This window comes from Notothenia coriiceps, unplaced genomic scaffold (assembly GCF_000735185.1).
Source record: "Notothenia coriiceps isolate Sejong01 unplaced genomic scaffold, NC01 NC01_scaffold00036400, whole genome shotgun sequence".
Classification (NCBI taxonomy): Eukaryota; Metazoa; Chordata; class Actinopteri; order Perciformes; family Nototheniidae; genus Notothenia; species Notothenia coriiceps.
In genome coordinates this window covers 51,961-72,394 of record NW_011369101.1, presented here as the reverse complement: position 1 = coordinate 72,394, position 20,434 = coordinate 51,961, and the positions used below count along the sequence as shown (strand labels likewise).

Here is a 20,434-nt window from a genome sequence, read left to right as displayed (position 1 = left end):
AGGTAAAAATTGTTCATATCGTCAGTTAGCTTAGTTTCTTCCCGTTAAGTGAGTATGACACATTCATAGTTTATTACATTTTAAGAAGCCCTGAGACACAGTTTCTGCTGGCGGGGGCTACGGGGCTTAACAGGTTCACTATATTTTGATGACAATACTTTTCTGCTTTTACTTGAGGAACATTTTGAATGCAAGACTTTCACTGTAACAGAGTATTCCTACACTCTGGTACTTCTACTTTTACTCAAGTACAAGATCTGAGTACTTCTTCCTCCTCTGAACGGTACCTGATGTTTTCCGTTGATGAATCTGATGGTTGGAGGCAGGTTGATGGGAGAAACGTCGAAGGGATGGGAGTCTCCGCTGCCCTGCCCACCTTCACCACTCATCTGAGAGAAGTGTGTGATCTGATTGAGCTGAGACTGAGGCTGGTTCAGGATGTTCAGGATGTCATCCACTGGAAAACAACAGGACACGGACATATTAGTACAAAATGCAGATAATAAAGAGGTATTTCTTGCTCTCGTAGCGAAACAAAGAGTCGACCCAGAGATAATTAATGTACCAACAGTTTTTGTAACTTTTTTAAGAAATGTACCAAAGTTTGTGTTGCTTTATATATTCCATTGACAGGGTTTGACACTTTCCCCTAATTGATATTAAGTAAACTGAGTAACTTTGAGTGTTGATCGACCACAAAACAAGTCACGCTTAGTTTTGGGCATTTTAGAGACAAAGACGGTTCACTACAAAGATCAGCGACAGTGAAAATAACCATTTGGTTCAGCACTAAACTCAAATAAAGCAGCTGTATCTTAACTTGGCCAAACTAAATGAATAATATCATGATTTTAATCGTAAAAATCCAATTAAAAAGTCATAAGTTTCCTAGATTCAAGGAATGTTTCTGAACCTTGACAAGCCAATACAGTTTTCGGCTTCCAGAGACTAAAACATTTCTTTCTCTAGAGCGAAACAATGACTGGATTGACAGAAAATGTATTTATCTATACTTTCTGTAGTCTTTAAAGCAAAGGTACCAAGGTTTAAGAACAGTAACAGCCACTTCTCTCAGACATTATGGACCCCTGTGACCCCTGTGACCCCTGTGACCCCTGTGACCCCTGGTCCCATGCCTGATACAGACAAATGTAGGGACTGTGTTTGAGAAGTTGTTAGTTACGGCTATTCAGGCAGCTCCCTGGAGAAAGGACAATTAGGGTAAAACATTTGTGGTTTATTTGGCTCTCTCTACAAAATACAAAGCCCTTTAGAGGAGGCTAATCACCCCATGGGACCACCAGTGTGTCTTTGTGAGAAAGAGAAAGAAGGTGAAGTGAAAGAGTATTTGCTCTGATATATCTGACTATTCATGAGGCTGCGTTTCCCGCCTGGAGACTCTGGGATGTGTTTACAATATGCTGAGCGGGGGGATGACTGACTTCATAGCTTTTTCCACATCTGGCTCTGCTAAGTGTGTGTGTTTGTGTGTGTGAGAGTCTGTCAGCATGCACGACCTGTAGCTGTTTCCTAAGAAGACAACAAACAAAACCAAATCCGAAGCAGCGGCATAAGTCCTCAACGGAACAGAAACAAAAATTGAGGTCGAGCAGAAAGATAAATACTCTCCGTGACAGATTCATCCGTCAAATGAGAAAGTATAAGTGGGGGAGGGGAACTACGTCAAAGTAAACATGATGGAAATATTAATATAGAGTCGTTTTGGAAAGACATGTCAAACAGAAGAATCTTAGGGTTAGGGTTGGATTGTTGGGAAAAACTGGTTACTGTCCGCCATATCTCCACATTACTACGTCTGAGAATCCCACAGCATCTATACTGATGTTTAAACAATCTGTATTAACGTCATGGTCAATGTGTTAAACCAGCGGGTAATTAACTGTCAATCATATCAGAGATTGGCCATACCATTTACCACTTTGTTAGCCAAGAAGAAGCATTTGCTTTTACAGTATAAAATACACAGTAAAACAACAATCAGCAGCTCTGCAGTTAGACATTTGGTGAAAACACGAAGGAATTGAGGAATACACTTCCAGAACTGAGTGGAACACTTTAAGAAGTCTTTATTGTACAATGCCATGTCTCTTATGCTGCTGCTGCTGCTGCAACACAACCATTTCCCAAATTGGGATCAATAAAGTAATATCTTGTCCTATCTCTTATCTTAAGTATGACAGCAGTGGATTAAGTTTTCCTTTAACTCACCTGATTGGTTTCTGTCCTTCATGTCGACGATGATGAGATGGAAGGGCGTATTGCCTGAGGAGGACTCCCTGGCCACAGGAATGGCCAGCGAATGGTCGAGCTCAAACGTGGATGTAGTTCCTGGGGTGACGTCCTCTTTAAAAACAACAGCGGGTTGCTGACCCCCCTCTATGCTGCTGGCTGGTACGCTTGGTTCAGGGGTGGGGGTCTCTGGAAGAAGATGCAATGGTCTCTGTGTGGTTTCTGGGGTGATGTCTGGAAGAGAACTTGGTCTCGTTGTGGTTTCTGGGGTGATTTCCAGAAGGGAACTTGGTCTCGTTGTGGTTTCCTCCCAGCCTTGTCCCGGGGTCACCATCGCCCCACTGTAGCTTCCCTCACTGCTTCCTCCCTCCCCACTTCCACTGCCGGACCCCACTCTGCCTCCCTCCTCCCCCCCATGGGAGATATCGAGTTGTGGAGGCTGCACGCGGGTGGTCGGTAGCGGAGGCAGCTTCATGGGGGGCAAAGTGTCTCCTCTACCTGGTAACGCCTCTAATACGTTGGTGTTGAAAAGTGGAACGTCGTAGTCTATGAACATTGGAGTGGGGGTCCCGGGGGCCAGAGTCTGAGCGGAGGTGTGTTTGGAATATGTAACGGGATCTTCGGTTTGGATTTCAGCTCTTTCTGGCATGAAGACTGGTCCGGGTGTTGGAGTGGTTCTTTCTGGGATGAAGACTGGTCCGGGTGTTGGAGTGGTTCTTTCTGGGATGAAGACTGGTCCGGGTGTTGGAGTGGTTCTTTCTGGCATGAAGACTGGTCCGGGTGTTGGAGTGGTTCTTTCTGGGATGAAGACTGGTCCGGGTGTTGGAGTGGTTTTGGGGCGTTCAGTTATATATTCAGTGGGCATCATCGGAAGACTTGTAGTCGTTGGTTCGGGTAGCTTAGCTGCAGGAAAAGGAAACAGAGAAGAAGAAAGAGGGTTTAAAACCTCAGCAGTTTTCACCTTTTTGAAATTCAGACAAGAAGACTGTAATGCTTGATTTGTAAAGATGTTTCTGAACTTGAATGCCTGAAGAGTTCCCACATTTGTGGTTGCTAAGACTTATGGTTATTTAAGTATTCTCATTTTTATATGAATTTAGTATTAAAGACGATTTCATTTTGCTATTCTATTGACTTTAAAGGATGTCACCTCTTCTGTATTAAAGTAAATCTTGTTTTTACACCTACTGAGGTTTATTGCATTTGGGTAGTTTATATTTTCACTGTTAGGTCTCTTTGAAATCCATCCCAATTGTGCTATGGGACAAATATCTGGTGTCCTCGAGAGGTTTCTGCCATTACTACATGTCACTTAAAATTAGCTGCCTTAAAAGGTAAGAACTCGGCTAAAACTTTTGGTACGTTTTGGAAAATTCCCAAAAACAAAGTAACCTCATTTTCCGCCGGTTGGCTGAAATACTGGTCCAGAAAAAGCATCCAAAAATATCAGAAACAACATGCTTTCAGAGTGAATCAGTATTGTTGTGACTCATTCAGAAAATAAACCAGCACTATCTGGAAAAGGCTAATCATGGAGACATCAGACTGCAGACTTTAAAAGGAAACGAAACTTAATTTTAGAAACATGAAGTAACCATGGTTGCAGAATAAAAACAGTTACTAATAAAAGGTCTCAGTGTGGCTGGACTCGTGTTATACATTCAGTCGAGTTGTGCATTTCACTTATTGGTAATTATTTGTATGTTAATAGAAAGAGGATGAAACCCTCTTTATTTTGTCACACAGTGAAATTGGACCTCTGCATTTAACCCATCATAGTACCGGGAGCAGTGGGCAGTTATTGTACAACGGTGGGGGTTCGGTTGCTTGCTCAAAGGCACCTTGGCAGTGACCAGTCCACACTGGTCCAATCGGGACGTGAACCCTAGTTGAAAGTCCCTACAGACGGTAGTGCAATTGGGCCAACAAAAACACAAAAAGTATACATTTAAAAAATATATATTTAAAACTATTTCTAAAAATGTTTTTTATTAATTAATGCATTATGTTTTTAATAATATATACATATTAAAAAAATGTAATAAAAATGTAAATAACTATATATTTTGTATTTATTTATTAATGCATTTAATTAATTACGTAGTGGTTTCATCTGGTCTCCATCCCACTGTCTAATTTAATCCTCTCTTCTATTCTAAGTGATATCTTGTTGTGTTTCTGTCTAACGTTGACTTCACAGTCGTCTTCCTAAATCCTGAATGCATCTTTCTCCTCCTAACACGTTATTTACAGCAGACCATAAGGCTTTCGTTTCTGCAGCCACAGATTTACATCTTGTTATGATGGGATACATATGAGAGGAAGCTGAACAAACAGCTCTCTGTGTGCAGCTGACCTCATGCAGTCCTGGGGGACAAAATGCTTCAATAAACGCCACGTAACTCCCTCCCTACCTACGGTGCCGTTAGGCGGGGTTCCCTTTTCTGTTTCCCCCTCCTCAGTACGAGCGCTACTGCTGACTTCATGCTTCTTTATACCTCTCCACTTCATCTCAGGAACACATATTGTACTTTGACAGATACAGGACAAGACACAACTATGATTATGCATACAAACACTTGGACTTAACCAGGGTTTTCCAATCGTTTTTGCTTGCAACCTAAACCTGCTAAAATGCCATCCAAATGTAACACAAACAAAAATCTACTTTTAAATGAAGCAAGAGGTACTTTAGACATTAGGAGGACGTAAATAAGCCCATTTATATATCATGTAACAACATGACATTTTTATTATTATTATTATTATTATTATCATGTATTTATTTAATATATATAATATATTTTTACTTTTTCGAAAGATTTTTTATTTTTAAATGTTTAGTCCATTTGGATTTAAGGAACATGATAAGCCATGTTTTTTTGTTTTCTTTATCCACTCTTTAGCTAAAAACTACATTAAGTCAACACATAAAACCATATTTGATGTAACCTCTCCCCCCCTCTCTCTGGAGGTGTTTCCAGGTTCGCTCTCAGGGGGTTTCTGCTCTATATCCTGCAGACCCTACCCAGAAGTGAGCTCATGTGTTTGGGGGGCTGTGGGTCCTTAGACTGTCACTAACTGTACATTAACCAAAGCCCAACAAACCCCCCCCACAGGTCCTGAAAGTACCTTCACTTTCTGCCAAACCTGTTTGCATTTAAATCATCTGCAAAACATCACACTGAAGAATACTGAAGAATACTGCAAGCACTAATGACCAGGGGAGAAGGAGAACTCAGATCTTGTACTTGAGTCAAAGTAGAAGTACTCAGATCTTGTACTTGAGTAAAAGTAGAAGTACTCAGATCTTGTACTTGAGTAAAAGTAGAAGTACTCAGATCTTGTACTTGAGTAAAAGTAGAAGTACTCAGATCTTGTACTTGTGTTTTTTTCTTTCTGTATGCTTGTTAACGTAGGAAAACAATGTACCCTGTGACTTTACACCAGTGTTAATGATGACGTCTATGTGTGTTTGGTTTGTCTCCAGCTGTGCAGCATTAGGGTCTCTCTCTCTCTCTCTCTCTCTCTCTCTCTCTCTCTCTCTCTCTCTCTCTGTGTTCGAGGGACTTTCCCCTCATAAAGACAGAGTATATCCTGCTGCTGTTTGTCCTCTCGTCTGGACCTCTAAGCAGCTGGTCTTGCTGCAGATAGTTATTGAATTGCTCTTTTTACTGCACTGTTAGAGTAAAGTCTTATTATTATGCTGCTGTGTTATAGGTCTTAATGTATTTCTGTAACTCGGGCACAACAATTTCCTTCGGGATAAATAAAGTCCTTTCTTATCTTACCTCTTATTTTTAAGTCAACTAATTCAACTGGTATTTTAATGGACCAAAGCCAGTGGAAGAACAAACCACCGTCTCTTTAAGAAGCAATCTAACCTATTTTCTGTGTGAATTGGATGTTTTACTGTTTATATTGAGGGCTATTTTATCTGTTTTGCCACTGCCAAAGACACAATTCCATGATATGTTTTAATACAATCTGAATCTTGTGACTTCATGAGTTAAATGTCTCAGGGATTTGGACTTTTGGAAATGGGTGAGCCTGCAGAAAGGTGGAGCACTACACTAAGAGAGAAACAGCTAAATGTGTAGCTACAAAAAGCACTGAAAAACAAAACAAAATCTGTTTGTTTTTGTTCTAAATTCACATTTTTCTATACTAGATTTTTACTGGATTTTGCTCAAATGTCATGCTTTTTTTCAAGGCTCAAACTTAGTGTGTTGTGTTGAGACCCTCTTGCACTTTTGTTGGCCATTGACGTCCAGACCAGGTGAGTGCTGACTCATTACCAGGTTTGGGACTCGTTCCTGCCCCTCTATCTCACCTGTGTGTGTTTCCGTCTCACCTTTAAAGCAGTAGAGTCCGTGCTTGTCCTGGGGGTCCGGGAAACCCGTCTGGTTCTGGTGTTTGTAGAGCGTGCGGACCCCCAGCTGGCCCCCCCCACACTGCGGCAGCGGCACGGTGACCGGGTGTCGAACGCTGCCGTCCGACAGCCAGCCGTAATCACAGCGGTTGAATCCGGATCTCCAGGCGGCGAACAGCTGACCCGGAGAGGCCAGAACAGAGCCGAGAGAGAGGCAGTGGAGTCTGGACTCCTGCAGAGAGAGTTTCTGACTGAGGGAGGCGGGGAAGAAGAGCTCGCCTGAGGGGGGAGAGAGAGGAAGGGTTAGGACGTAGATTTACGGAGTTAGAATATTTAGGAATGTTTTGAAAAATAATTTGAAATATTTATTTAAAAAAAACTATATTTGGAAAAAAGTGTGAACATTTTGAAAAATATTTGACATTTATATTAAAAAAAAAAATGTATTTTGATTAAAGGCTTGAAATATTCCTCTTTTTCAATAGTTTAAAGGAAATACATTTAAAAAAATACTTTTTTGTCAGAATATTTAGAGATGGCAAGATTGTAAAAAAAATTAAAAAAAATATTTTTTGGTAAAAAGTTGGAACCTTTTGGAATATTTAAAAAAAAAAAAAAATACCAAGTTCAATAATATATTTAAAAAAATAGGATATTGTACTTGAGTAAAAAAGTTACAAATATATATATCTTTGGAGAAAACTTCTAAAAAATATTAAAACATTATATAAGAAAGTTGGAAAATGCTGCATCGTCTTCATGTTTGCTTCTCTAATCCATCTTATTGCATTGTGTGTTTGTTCTTATGCTTGAATTTATACAATTTTTAGACACAATTGTTTACTTTATACTTTTACTCCAGCTTCAGTAACTATAGCTACTTTACAATTACCAATACTAATAAACTAAGGAATTATGATATTTACTAATCATAACTTCTACTTGTAACTGGGTGTTTCTAAACTGTAGTATTGCTGCTTTTACTGAAGTAAATGTCTGAGCACTTCTTCCATCTCTACTTGTACTCTTTACCGTGTAGTTTGTCCACGTAGCAGTACACGTCGTATTTCTCCTCCGGCTCTCTCAGGCCGTACGTTCTGACTCCGGGTCGATTCAGAAGATTTCCTGCACAGCCGGGACGAGGCTCGACTATCGGGTAACTGGGGAGTAAACAAACAAACAAACAAACAATGAACAGATAAACAACACATGAAACCTCCAGTCTATAATTGAGTAACTTCTGACTTTCATTTTGTAAAAAAAAGTCAAATTCTGAGAAAAAAGTCAAATTTTGTGAAAAAAGTCACATTTTGTGAAAAAAGTCAAATTTTGAGAAACTGACAGTCAAAACTGAAGAAAATATAATACTAGTACTAATAATAATACTAAACTGAACAAAAAGAGTGAAATAAAGTGTATCTGTGTCAGAATAAAAACTATGGATCTTTATATGACAAAATACTTAAAACAAGTGTTTGTGTGTTGGAAACAGATTGAGATTTCTTAATTTTAGATAATTTTTACCCTCATAAAAAATCTCATAAAACATGTGGAAAAAGACTTGCAAAGACACAGATTTCTGGTGTTTATGTATAGTTAAGTGCCCCCACCTGACGGTCTGGTCAGAGAGCCAGCCGGCGTCACATTGGTCGAACCCGTCCTCGAACGCAGCCTGCAGTTGACCCGGTGAAGCGATGGTGGCGCCGGCGTGTGCACAAGCCTCCACGGCTGAAAGGAAGTCCAGCGTGTAGCGGCTGCTGTTCGCCCGGTAGTGGAAAACAACGCCTGCGGAAACACCAAGAAACACCGTCAGAGAGAGAAGCTGGGAGAAAGGCTTAAAGTCCAAAGGTTCATGAAGGAACTCTTAAAATAGACCCACGGATTCAGGGGATAATCTTAAAGGCATATATTACAGGTTTCAGATATATACAAATCATGTCTATGAAGTGTTTTGCTCAAAATATCAAACAGATCATGCATTTTAGACATCCACCATATCCCTCTATTTCAGCCCTGTTACTAAAGTGCTGATTCTGGGTCATCTACAGACTTTTGCAGCAGCTTTTAGGTGGCTACAGGCACGTGCACACATAGACATCAAAGTGGGCACTTCCTCCAGAGAAAGTGCCCTTTTTATGGGGTGCTTTAAAAAAGAAAAATGTTTTATTTCAATATTTTTTTTAATTATAAATGACTATATATCTATTGCTTTTTGGGCACAGTTTCCCTTTCTATAAATATATTGATTGAATACAAATAAAAAATATCAGGTCGGGAGATTAGACTGAACGTTTTCTTTCCATTGGAGAGAAAGGAAACATGCAGCAAAATAGACCAAAATCAAATACATTTCAACTTTTGAAGCTTCTGAAGCTTTCCGTGGAAGCGTCAGCCAATCAAATCATATGCCAGTACAAGCTCTAGCCAATCAAACCGTTGCTTGTGTGTCAGGGGCGGGAGATTCATGTGATTGGTTGTTGGTCGAGCTTCAGACACGCCCGCCGGTAAGCTTTTTTTGAAGCTGTAGTGTGGACGGGCCGTGAGTGTGTGCGTGAGGAAGTCCGTGGATTGGTCAATTTGGACCAATCAGCGGGGACTTAACGTAACGGCTCCGTGGACGTAACGTAACGGCTCCACGGATTGGTCCATTTGGTTCCGGGTACGGGTTGACATCATGTGTACCCGGAAGAATCAAATGGACAATGACGTATCTTCAACGAGGCGTTTTGGGGAAGTATTCTCTGTGTTACGGCCCGTCCACACACAGGCATGAAAAAAATCTTTCAAAGCTTCGCCCATTCACTTGAATGGGGTGACGTAGAAGATTTTTAATCTTCGCCGAACTGCATTGTGGGGAGCGGAGCATGGCTTTGCAAGCATCGTGAGCATCAAAAGTTGAGCAATGTTCAACTTTTGATGCTCCCAATGCTTGCGAAGCTGGCATCAGCCAATCAAATCCCGTTAATGCAAATACCGCCAGTGCAAGCAGGGAGGGCCAGACCGCAGTTCATTTCCTCATATTCCAAACGAGAAATTACGGTAGCAAATCACCCGGTTCTTTACGACCAGAACTATTTACCGGGATACAAACCGGAGGAACCAGGCATGGAGGGAGGTGGCAGAGACAGTGGGTGAAACTGGTAGGTTTTCACCTGTTTGGAGAGTTTATATCCAGTTTACTTCGTTTTAACATTGCTATTGCTTTGTATGTCGGGGGCGGGAGATTCATGTGATTGGTTGTTGGTCGCTTTGCTCGCAAAAAATCGCAAAGCTTCAGACACGCCCAGCATCAAGATTTTTTTCATGCCTGTGTGTGGACGGGCCGTTAGAGTTTTACTCCCTGCAGGGTGTACTTTGAGGGTTTGTGACTCTGCAGACCGTTTACATGCCGAAAAACCTTCATAACACAGAAGGGGACGGGTCAGAACCAGAAAAGCATGGCATGGGAGCTTTAACTTTTTTTTTTACTTCTTTTTTTAGAGTGCCCTTTTTCTCAATTTAGCTCCTGCCCCTCAAAATGTCTGTGTGCACGTCCCCGGGTGGCTATGATATGAAGAAAGCTGAAGATAACGTGGAAGAAATGAATAAAGACTGTCCTTTTCTCCGTCCTGCTCTACCTTCATTACACAGATATCATTATTACAGATTCCTGAATGAACCGGAGACCTTCAGTTAACGAACGGAGCAGAATCTCAGTCATTTATCCGTCATCGTCCTCAGAAACACAAAGCTGTCATTAGCTCCTTTATTCCCCACTGGACGGACGGAGGAGTTTTATTATCATCCGGGCAGAGGAAGTGAATGGAAGTGAAATAGAGAGTTGTGTGTCTGCTATAATGAGTCTTTGTGTGTTTGTGATGCACAAAGAGTCCTGTCAGAGTTCATGTGGAATGTGTGGGAGAGACCCGGGGTTTCCACTGGAAGAAGAACCCGGAAAACACTTGATATTGACTACCGTTTCATAAGTGTCGAAAACACAGGAAATCAAGATGATATTATTTGAATCCACCGGTGGGGCGTTAGCTGACGGGGTGTTTTCAGGGTGCGTTTGTTTCCCTCACCAGTGACGCTGAGGCTGACGGTGTGCTGCGTCTCCTCCAGGCCGCGCGTCACCTGGCAGCGGAACAGCCCGGCGTCGCTGGCCCGCAGCCTCTCCAGATGCAGGGAGGCGTCGCCCACCGAGAGCGGGTGAGGCGCCACAGACACCCTCCCCATGTAGGCCTGCCCCACCTTCACCGCCCCGCCCTGCGCCACCAGCACCAAACCCTCCCCGGACGTATCCAGCTTCGTCCACTTGATCCTCAGCTCCTCCTGGGGGCCGGGGGTGGAGGTGAGGGGGAATGCAGGGAGGAGAGGGGGAGACGTGGGAGACTCAGTGGTGTGGGGGGGGATGGAGAAGAGGCAGGGAAGCACCCCCCGACCCGCCAGAGAGCCGGAGGCGTGCATCTGCACCGAGGGAGGGGGCACTGCAACACAATGTTTACATTTTTGAATGTTTATTTCAAGTCTTTTCATTTGTATTGTACAATGCCATGCCTTTTTATGCTGCTGCAACGCAAACATTTCATCTTACAACAGCTGCCATCAGTTGGTGAAGATGTTACAGGAAGACTAATTGATTCATTGGCAATGATGATTCGATGATGATGATGATGATGACTGCTTCATGGACATGCTCATAGTGAAACACCATAGTCAGTCCTCTGATCACCTGCGTTATCCAGGTGAGAATCACGCTCTGTTCTAGAGTAAACCGTAACAGCTCACCTGTGACAATACTTCTTAAGACCCTTAACCCCTGCTGCTGGGCCCTGTAGACCCCGTCCACAGAGCTGTAGGGCTGATGCAGCAGATCTGTCAAGAGAGAGAGAGAGAGAGAGGGGACACATTCACCTTCAACAAACACATGATGACATGATGTCACAGATTATTTCAAAAAGTCAAATTGTCAAAAATGAAACTCTCAAAAAAAGTTGTGTGAAATGGGTTCCGGAATTCTACGTTGTTTTGTTTTTGTTGTCAATTCCGGAATTGTGCGTAGGCCACGCCCACTTTCGTTTTTAACGTAAACTCCCCCCACTTTCACTTTAATGTAAACGAACGAAAATCGCTACATATATCTAAAGGCCCTGACACACCAAACTGACACCAAAGAACAGTTCCCGACGGACCCGACTGTTGTGTCGCCTCACGTCTCCTGCGTCATCGACGGCCAGACATCTATCGACGGCCAAAATCAGCTTGGTGTGTCAGGGCCTTAAGGTGCGGAGACGAACCAAAAAGCCTCTTGAAGGTGTATAAAAAAAAGGACAGGAGGTCGGCCATTTTGGATTTGGCAATGGAAAAACGAATGGATTTTACCCGATCGACTCCATGCCTCAACAGCTCTACGCCAAATCTGAGATCTAGCCATATGCGGTTTCCATGGCAACGCATCCCTCGCCCTAAAACACGATGTTGTCAGAACTCTTAGGAAAATCGTCCAAATGGCACCAGACCTCAGATCATTGCTAATGGTCCAGCCCTCAACATGACTATATGACAATTGTGAAGTTCGCTAAAACGCTGTTGCCATGACAACACATTAATCGCCATGAAAAACGTTTTTGCTATAACTTCTATGAAAATGGTCAAAAGGTAGTCAAACTTCACATGTGTACTAACAGTCCATTAGTGAAGATAACTACTTGTCAGTTTTGAGATTTCGTCAAATACCGTTGCCATGGAAACACAATGCTCGCCATGAAACACGGTTTCTCATAACTCCAGTGAACATGCTCCGAATGGCTAAAAAATTCACAGGTTTAACGATGCGGCCCTCAACACATCTAAGTGTATTATGGGGTGTCATCAAATGCCGTTGCCATGGCGACAGATCACTTGCCATCAAACACGATGTTTATGTTACTGCTGTAACTCCCATGTAGGTTGTCCGATCGGCCTGAAACTTCCCACGTTTGCCAACGGCCGATTCCTCGAGACAGCTGCGTGACATCGACGTGCGGACAACAGCGGACCTGCACGGCGTGTCGGAGACCCGCTCATCGCTACTTCCAGCTTTAATTATTATTATTATTATTTTTTTATATTTACTATTCTACTTCACTTTTTTAATTTGTACTGTATTTTATTCCTTATCTTTTATTTCTATTTTCTTATTTGTATTTTTTTTTTTATTATTTACTTTTATTTATTTGATTATTTCTTTCCAAAATTGTCATAAATTACCCCTGATTCTGATTGCTCTGCATGTCTCCTTATTACTCAAGCATCTCTAACATGTGTGTGTCTGCGTGTGTGTGTGTAAGTGTGTGTGTGTGTGTGTGTGTGTGTGTGTGTGTTTGTGTGTGTTGGAGTAATATTCACTTTCCACTTCGTCAGACTTGGAGCTGAATGTGTGTGTGATGTGTTTTAAAATCTACATAACAGAGAGAGAGAGAGAGAGAGAGAGGTGATGTAATGTTGTGGATGGATGCAGGATGGACTCACCTTGAGCGAAACTCAGACTGAGCGAGCAGAGCAGGAGGAGAGGAATCATCTCAACAACCTGCACAGAAACAGAGAACAGGAAGTGATATCGTTTATAAAAGGAGAAATATATCAACTTCTGATCAGTGTTGTGCAAACACAGGAAGAGAATTAAGTACTTTGACCCAATTCTGATATTCAAGCTAAACTTTAAAAGGTCAACTATAATGCAAAATCCACTTATTCATGTCTGCTCTACTTAAACATGTGTCCCTCTGTGTTAAGAGATTCTGAAAGTGTCAGGAACAAAGACCCCTCTCTTTCTGTCCTGATCCATCTTCATAAAAACCTGTCTGAAAATCAGCTGATCAGATGTTGGTCACTTTGTGATGTCATAATGTTTTTTTCAGTTGAGTAACCATTAGCCAATCAGCAACCAAGGTAACCCCCCCCCACACACCTTATCACCTGAATCTCCTCCTAGAGCACCATTGTGTTTTTTAAACCAATCATCTCTCAGAGGGGCGTGGCCAGCAGTAGCTCATTAGCATTTAAAGCTACAGACACAGAATCAGCCCTTTTGGAACAGGGCTGAAACAGAGGGGATTATGGGATGCTGCAATGATCTGTTTGGTGTTTCAGCCAATCAGAGACATGTTCCGTATATATCTGAGACCTGGAATGTATTGTTGAAAAAGAGTATAATAGGGGACCTTTAAGATAATTTATCTAAGTATCTTTTTATATTTGGTGCTTCTAGACAATTTTGATATAAACAATATTTTTCTCTTTCCTCCCCACCATTATTATCCAAATATTTGCCATGTCAGAAATGTCCCATTTGTTCAGAGACGCCTCCTGCCTCTCTGAACAGCTATTTCTTTCAGGCCACAACTTTCCTAATGCTTTGTCCTGATTGGCTGCACACCAGCTGTGATGTCACAGATCCTGCAGGTACGTCCAGGTGTTGAACTGAGAATCAAAGGTCGGAGAAACGTACTACTTCTGCAGATTGGAATCTAATTTAGTTCATAGTAATTGAACTACATTTTACTGATACATTTTCTACACTTTTACTGAAAATTTCACAAAATAACTTTTTTAACAGTAGCCTATGTATATTATTTTATGATACAAAATAATTACACAGTAACATATCTGTACAAATAATTTAATATTATAATATCTAATACGCTGACCGAGAAAAAGGTCTTTAAGTACATTTTACTGACATTTTATGCATTTTTACTCAAAAGTTACAGGAAAAAGAAACATGTTCTTTATTATTTAATCTATTAATCTATCTATATATTTTTTTTACATAAGAAATATGTAAACATTTTAAAAGTTGCAGAAAATAACCCCCCTTTCGTTTATCTGTGGATTATTTCGTCATTAATCAATAAAATGTCTTATATTAACATATAGACTGCTTCTTACTAAAGTCAAAGCAAAGAAATACATGATTTCATCTGACTGATAAGGGAAGCAGAGAATACATGATGTTCAACACATCTGCTCATTAAATTCCTCGTAGTAGTTATTAAAGCTTTACATCTAAGTAATTCTGTCATTGTGATCGTTTGTCAGTGCTATATGTTTTTGCATATATGTAGACATTTTATATTTACGTATTTAAGGAGTATATTGTTGCTCTAGCGCTCTTTTTATGCATTAATAAGTGTTACGCCCCTCTCTAGGGGTTTTATCGTGTTTTAAAAGACGTTTTATTAAAGTGTTTTTAGAGCCCAGCTGCAGCAGATCAGCAGCTGGGCTGATACAGATTATCAGCTGATCAGGAGGTTAAACTGCCAGTGGATTTAAATGGATGTAAATGGTCCCAAGTGTCACTTTTATCAATGGGAGTCTTATCGTTTGGTTTTTATCACTGTGGGAACATTCCTGCCCCCCAAACACGGCTCCTCCGGAGGTAACACACATGCAGATGCAGAAAGAAATGCGAATAAAGCGCAAAAACATTCGACAAGAAAACATTTTGACACATTTTAAAAGTTTAAGAGACAGGTACAAAAGCCACATCTTACCTTGAAAAAATTAAAAACTAAACAAAATCCAGCTGCTCCTGTTGGGTTATCACTTGAACACTTTCCGAAAAAAGAGAGAGATCTCCAGACAAGTCCCCGGATGTTTGAGACTGTGTTTCAGCTGCTCCTCTTCCTCAGCAAGTTCAAATCCACCGTAGATCCGATGTATCCCCGACATAAGAGAGGACACCGCCCCCAAAAATATACCGCCCAGTGCGGGGAGAGAGGGAGAGAGGGGGAGGGCTGGAGGAAGTGAGACTGGGGAAAGCCAGAGAGAGAGAGACATTCAAGGGGAACTCCTCTCATTAATGAGGGCATATCATCCTGATGATGTGCAGGTGTATATCAGTATGTAGTGTCTCTACTTTAAAGAGTCCTCTCCTGCTGATGTTCAGGTGTATATCAGTATGTAATGTCTCTACTTTAAAGAGTCCTCTCCTGCTGATGTTCAGGTGTATATCAGTATGTAGTGTCTCTATATCAGTATGTAGTGTCTCTACTTTAAAGAGTCCTCTCCTGCTGATGTTCAGGTGTATATCAGTATGTAGTGTCTCTACTTTAAAGAGTCCTCTCCTGCTGATGTTCAGGTGTATATCAGTATGTAGTGTCTCTACTTTAAAGAGTCCTCTCCTGCTGATGTTCAGGTGTATATCAGTATGTAGTGTCTCTACTTTAAAGAGTCCTCTCCTGCTGATGTTCAGGTGTATATCAGTATGTAGTTTCTCTACTGGGACATGTCTCCAAGTTTTAATGTTAAAAATATTCTGCCATCAAGGCGAGAGAATCCGTCATGTGACGAGGAACAACCAATCACAGCCAAGAGATATTTTTACTTATGTAAACATTAGTGTATGCCTCGCATCCTCGAAAACAACAAATGTGCCAATCAGAGATCAGTTCGCAGTCACTGCAGCACAGATGGTTTTAGACAGCAGAGATCACACATACAAAGAATAACTTTCAACACACAAACAACACATTCACTGTTTATTGGTTCAAAAATTACAATCACAAGTTTTTTTAAATTGTAGAAATCACAATTCACTTCCAGTTCATGAAGGTTATGGAAAATGGTGTACGTTTCCCGATTTATAAAATTATAATTTAAGGACATGTTAGTGGTTCCTAAGGGTGATTGCAGCGAGGATTAGAACGATTGTTAATGTTTATTTATATATTTCAACATTGAGGTTTGTATCTTTCTGCTTTTTTTTACAGAAATAAACCATATTTCTGCACCTCAGCTTACACACTCATCAAATGAGAAAATCTAAATCCTAAAATACAAAAACATCGTCAGATGATCATTACAAATCAGGTGAAAGTTTATTATCTCTACAGCAAAAGAGTCTCCAAGAAGGAGTCGGATATGACCTAGTGCAAACCTGCCGTTTCACCTTCATGTATCCCCATTCTTTATGTTGTAACAGGAACAATCCCTTTCAAATTATTTAGCTGCCATCCCTGACCCTTTAACACATAAATCCAGTATACAAACGATCCACCACCCAGTGTCCTCTCTCTGTGCAGTCCTGAGGAAAGAGAGTGGAAGTCAACGGATCAAAAGTCATCAAACAGGTCCTCTACTGCTGCAGCCTCTGTAGAGCGGCGGGGGGGCGGCTGCTGCTTACTGGATCCTGCCGGGGGGTTGCTCCCACACACACACACACACACACACACACACACACACACACACACACACACACACACACACACACACACACACACACACACACACACACACACAAGTGGCTAATGAGGCTGGTTTACAGGACAGTTTTCCTGTTGAGACGGGAAGTGTATCATGTGGCCCATAAGGAACAAGACTAGAAACACATGGGCGGCTTTTACACCTGTGTGTAGAGAGTGTGAGTGTGTGTGTGTGTGTGTGTGTGTTTACATGTATGTAGTTGTGGCCCGGCAGCTCCCCCACCTTAATTGGTCTACATCAAATGCTGGACAGGACATGTTGTAGTCTCATGTTCTTGTTGAATTATGTGACACTGTGATGTTTAAGAGTCAGGAAACTAGATGTCAGAGGACGGAGGAAGGATTAGCGTCGGTAGCAAAGGAAAAAAAAGGCAATAAGGGATGAAGGGAGAAGTCAGAAGTGCTCTGTCCTCAGGCGCTAGCTTTGAAGGACTTAAATTGTCAGTATTAAAGAGAAACGTTGACATTTATGGACAATGTTTTTCTTAACTTGGGAATCTGGAATCTTAATTTCCAAAGTGCTTCACTGTGCCTCGAGTCACACGTGGGTTTTTCAAGAAGTTCAGGAAACAAGAACTAAGGTTGCGTTGCGTTAACAAACGTCATTACGTCTCTAGAGAAAGGATAGTGCCTCTTCTGTTTTCAAACATGCAACATGGAGTTACCCTCCGCGTCTGACAAAAAGCTACAACCGTTACAGCTGTTACGTTACGAAACTAACTAACTAACAAAGCTTAAGATGAAACATGTAAGGTTAACTTCGACCTCCGGGGGGGTCTCACTGTGGAGGAGTGGATGGAGCAGTGCCTATCTCCAGAGAGCCCCTAAACGACGACATGCAGAGCTACGTGAAGAGCAGGTAGACCAACTTATCGGAGAAAGTGGAGCAATATTCTCGCCACGCCAAACAACAGCCTGAACAACCTCAACCTATACAAGTGACCACGTAAGCCATGCTGCTGATGCTGGACAGGTTTTCAGTGGATGCACAATAAACAGCAACATACACATTAATGTAAATAAACAGCCAAACAATGGATCAACGCTCTCTGTCTAACATGTTCGCTAGCTGTTAGTGTTGTTGCATAGCAACCACCTCGCACTATGTTTCGTGCAGAAGACAACGGAGGGACTATTTTATTTTGAACATCATTATTTACTAATTTAAATTGGAGTGTGTATTTTTCTTTCATGTTGCCACACTTGGTAACCGTTTTATAAAAGGAAAATAAATATACGTCTCTAGAGACAGGAGAGTGCCTCTTCTGTTTTAAACCATGGAACACAGACATGTCTCCCTGACGGGTAGAGATACATCCCGAATGATTTCAGGACCAGAATACAGACAAACATATCAAGCCTTGAGTCACACATTGATTTTCCAAGAACTCAAAACATTCAGGAAACAATAAGATAAATTAAAAAAAGGAATAAACAAAAATGGGTTCTTCAAGAACTCAAGAAGTACGGAAACCAAAAACATAAACAAAATAGGAATAAACAATCGACTAAGGTTTCATAAAGTCAAAGTACGTCATCACTTCTCCAGAGACAGATGACCCGAGGACAGAAATCTAGAGAGTCCCAAATCGATTTTCAAAGAACTTCTTTTATAGAACCATATTTCGTTCAATTTCCTCCTCAGATAACTTTTTATTCTATTGTGAAGCACCTTGAGATGACGTTGTTTTTAAAGTGTGCTATATAAATGAAATGTATTATTATTATTATTCCTAATTGTTTTTATATGTTTCTAGTTATTGTGGTTTTTATATCTTGTTTTTGATTATTATTTTGTATTTGTTCCCTGTACAGCACTTTGGTCATCTGAGGTTGTTTTAAATGTGAGTTATATAAATATAAATAAAGATTGAGATTGAGATTATTCAGGTAAGCACGAGACGTCTTCCTGAACGAGAAACAGAGAGCAGAGGCCCTGATCTTTCTGTAAATCATTACCAACTGTACGACAAACTCTGCCTCACTGCTGGAACCGGTTAACAGGAAACCAGAGACGTGTTCGCTGCCACGGAGCAGGACCACCGCAGACCTGAGCCCCCCCACGGAGCTGCAGCAGGGCCACCAATTATGTTGCTGTTTCGTAGTTTGAAAAGTCTCCTATCATGCAAAATGCACTTTTATAATGTCTTCTATACATAAATATGTGTCCCCGGTGTGTCAGGAGCCTCAACGCCTGAACCTTTGAAAGAACACACATAACTTTCATCTGTTTGACTATTCTGCAGTTTCTATCATAGTCTGTTTCTATTATATTCTATAGAGTCCTCAGATTTTCATTGTCATAACTACACTGTAGCTACGCACACATGACAATAAAAGCATTGAAACATTGAAACAAAGCGTCAGAAAATAAAACCCTCTCTCTTTTCCTCCGTACCCAAATCTCTAAAAACGGGGAACAACGGAGCTGATCCAGATTTGCGTCCGATATGACGTAATATCTGAAATGTGGACCCACGGCCCTATCAGAAAGTTGCTATCAGAAACAATGCCCGACTGTTTTGGACGTAATATGGTCGGTGTTTACATTAGCATTGCTAACACTCAGAGCTAACCTGTACTGGAGAGCATGTGTGTGAAGAAGCAGGAAGTAAAAAGGAACTCACCTTGTGGTATAACCGGCAAGAGAGAAAGCCTTTGAGCTCCATACCGTTTCAGAGATAATCCTTGATAATCCATGATATGGCGTTTCATCACGGCAGTATTTAGTTTAGACAGTAGCTGCCGGGTCCCGCATGAGCTCAGCCCCCTCCTCTTTTTTTTAGAAATGACTTAGCAACTTTTATGCGGGTGGTGTTCAGGATCAAAGTTTAACTTTATTTCAATTTCATCGTTTCATAATCGAAGTTAACGAAAAGTTCATCTTTCTGCTTCTAATGGAGTAAGACGTCTGTAAAGTTATATTAAACTTTGTCTTCCTAATAACCGAGTTACATGAGTTCCACTGCAGTTTTCATTTCAATCACAGTCGTCTCAATAGGTGCCAACCATAATACAGTCACATAGTAGTAAAGTTGTCAAAAAATTACACGTCAAACAGTTGTACGATCGTTTAAAATCTATGTCCACTCTCATTCATTCATTCATTCCTTTCTATATTTTGCATTTGTTGTTTTGTTATCTCTACTTGCGTACATTTCATGTAAGTGACACTATTGTTATGAATTTTCAGGTGGATAGTACGATAAAAATCCGTTATCGTATCAGAGTCTGCATATTGTTTATATATTTTTGTTACAGAGACTTACAAACGAGTTCTTATGGTTTGGCTAAGTGGGCTAAGAATCGTCGGAGTCATAGGCGAGATAAAGTGAAGGACAAAGTTCTTCGACTAAACCCCATGATATATCTCGGGAGGTCTTTTTTTAGGAACCTAATCGCTAATTTGGTATGCCCAAAAATACGCACTTTAACGTCCTTCACGCTTTCTCGCCTTTCAACGCCTTTCTTTATTCTCAAAATTTTTTTTATAACGACAGAATAAATAAGAGAAGTGTGTGTTGGACGGCTGATTGCACTTTGGGACAGGATAAGTTAATTTGTGTAAGTTACAAATAAATAAATCCAA

The 20,434-nt window shown here is 41.1% G+C and overlaps 2 protein-coding genes across 2 annotated transcripts in view; one reads left to right on the top strand and one right to left on the bottom strand.

Annotated features, from left to right (window-relative positions):
• LOC104963759 (versican core protein-like) overlaps positions 1-15,387 on the bottom strand; it is a 30,441-nt gene extending 15,054 nt beyond the window's left edge. The window contains exons 1-9 of the mRNA XM_010792401.1: positions 15,136-15,387; positions 13,112-13,169; positions 11,390-11,476; positions 10,684-11,088; positions 8,233-8,407; positions 7,655-7,782; positions 6,605-6,901; positions 2,230-3,153; positions 288-457 (exon numbers count right to left, since the gene is read on the bottom strand). Of these exons, the coding sequence (XP_010790703.1) occupies positions 288-457; positions 2,230-3,153; positions 6,605-6,901; positions 7,655-7,782; positions 8,233-8,407; positions 10,684-11,088; positions 11,390-11,476; positions 13,112-13,160 (2,235 nt within the window). The 5' untranslated portion in view covers positions 13,161-13,169; positions 15,136-15,387. The remainder of the gene's footprint in view (positions 1-287; positions 458-2,229; positions 3,154-6,604; positions 6,902-7,654; positions 7,783-8,232; positions 8,408-10,683; positions 11,089-11,389; positions 11,477-13,111; positions 13,170-15,135) is intronic.
• Positions 13,993-20,434, top strand: part of LOC104963758 (plasma membrane calcium-transporting ATPase 2-like) — a 13,607-nt gene continuing 7,165 nt past the window's right edge. The window contains exon 1 of the mRNA XM_010792400.1: positions 13,993-14,044. Coding sequence (XP_010790702.1) covers positions 13,993-14,044 — 52 coding nt within the window. The remainder of the gene's footprint in view (positions 14,045-20,434) is intronic.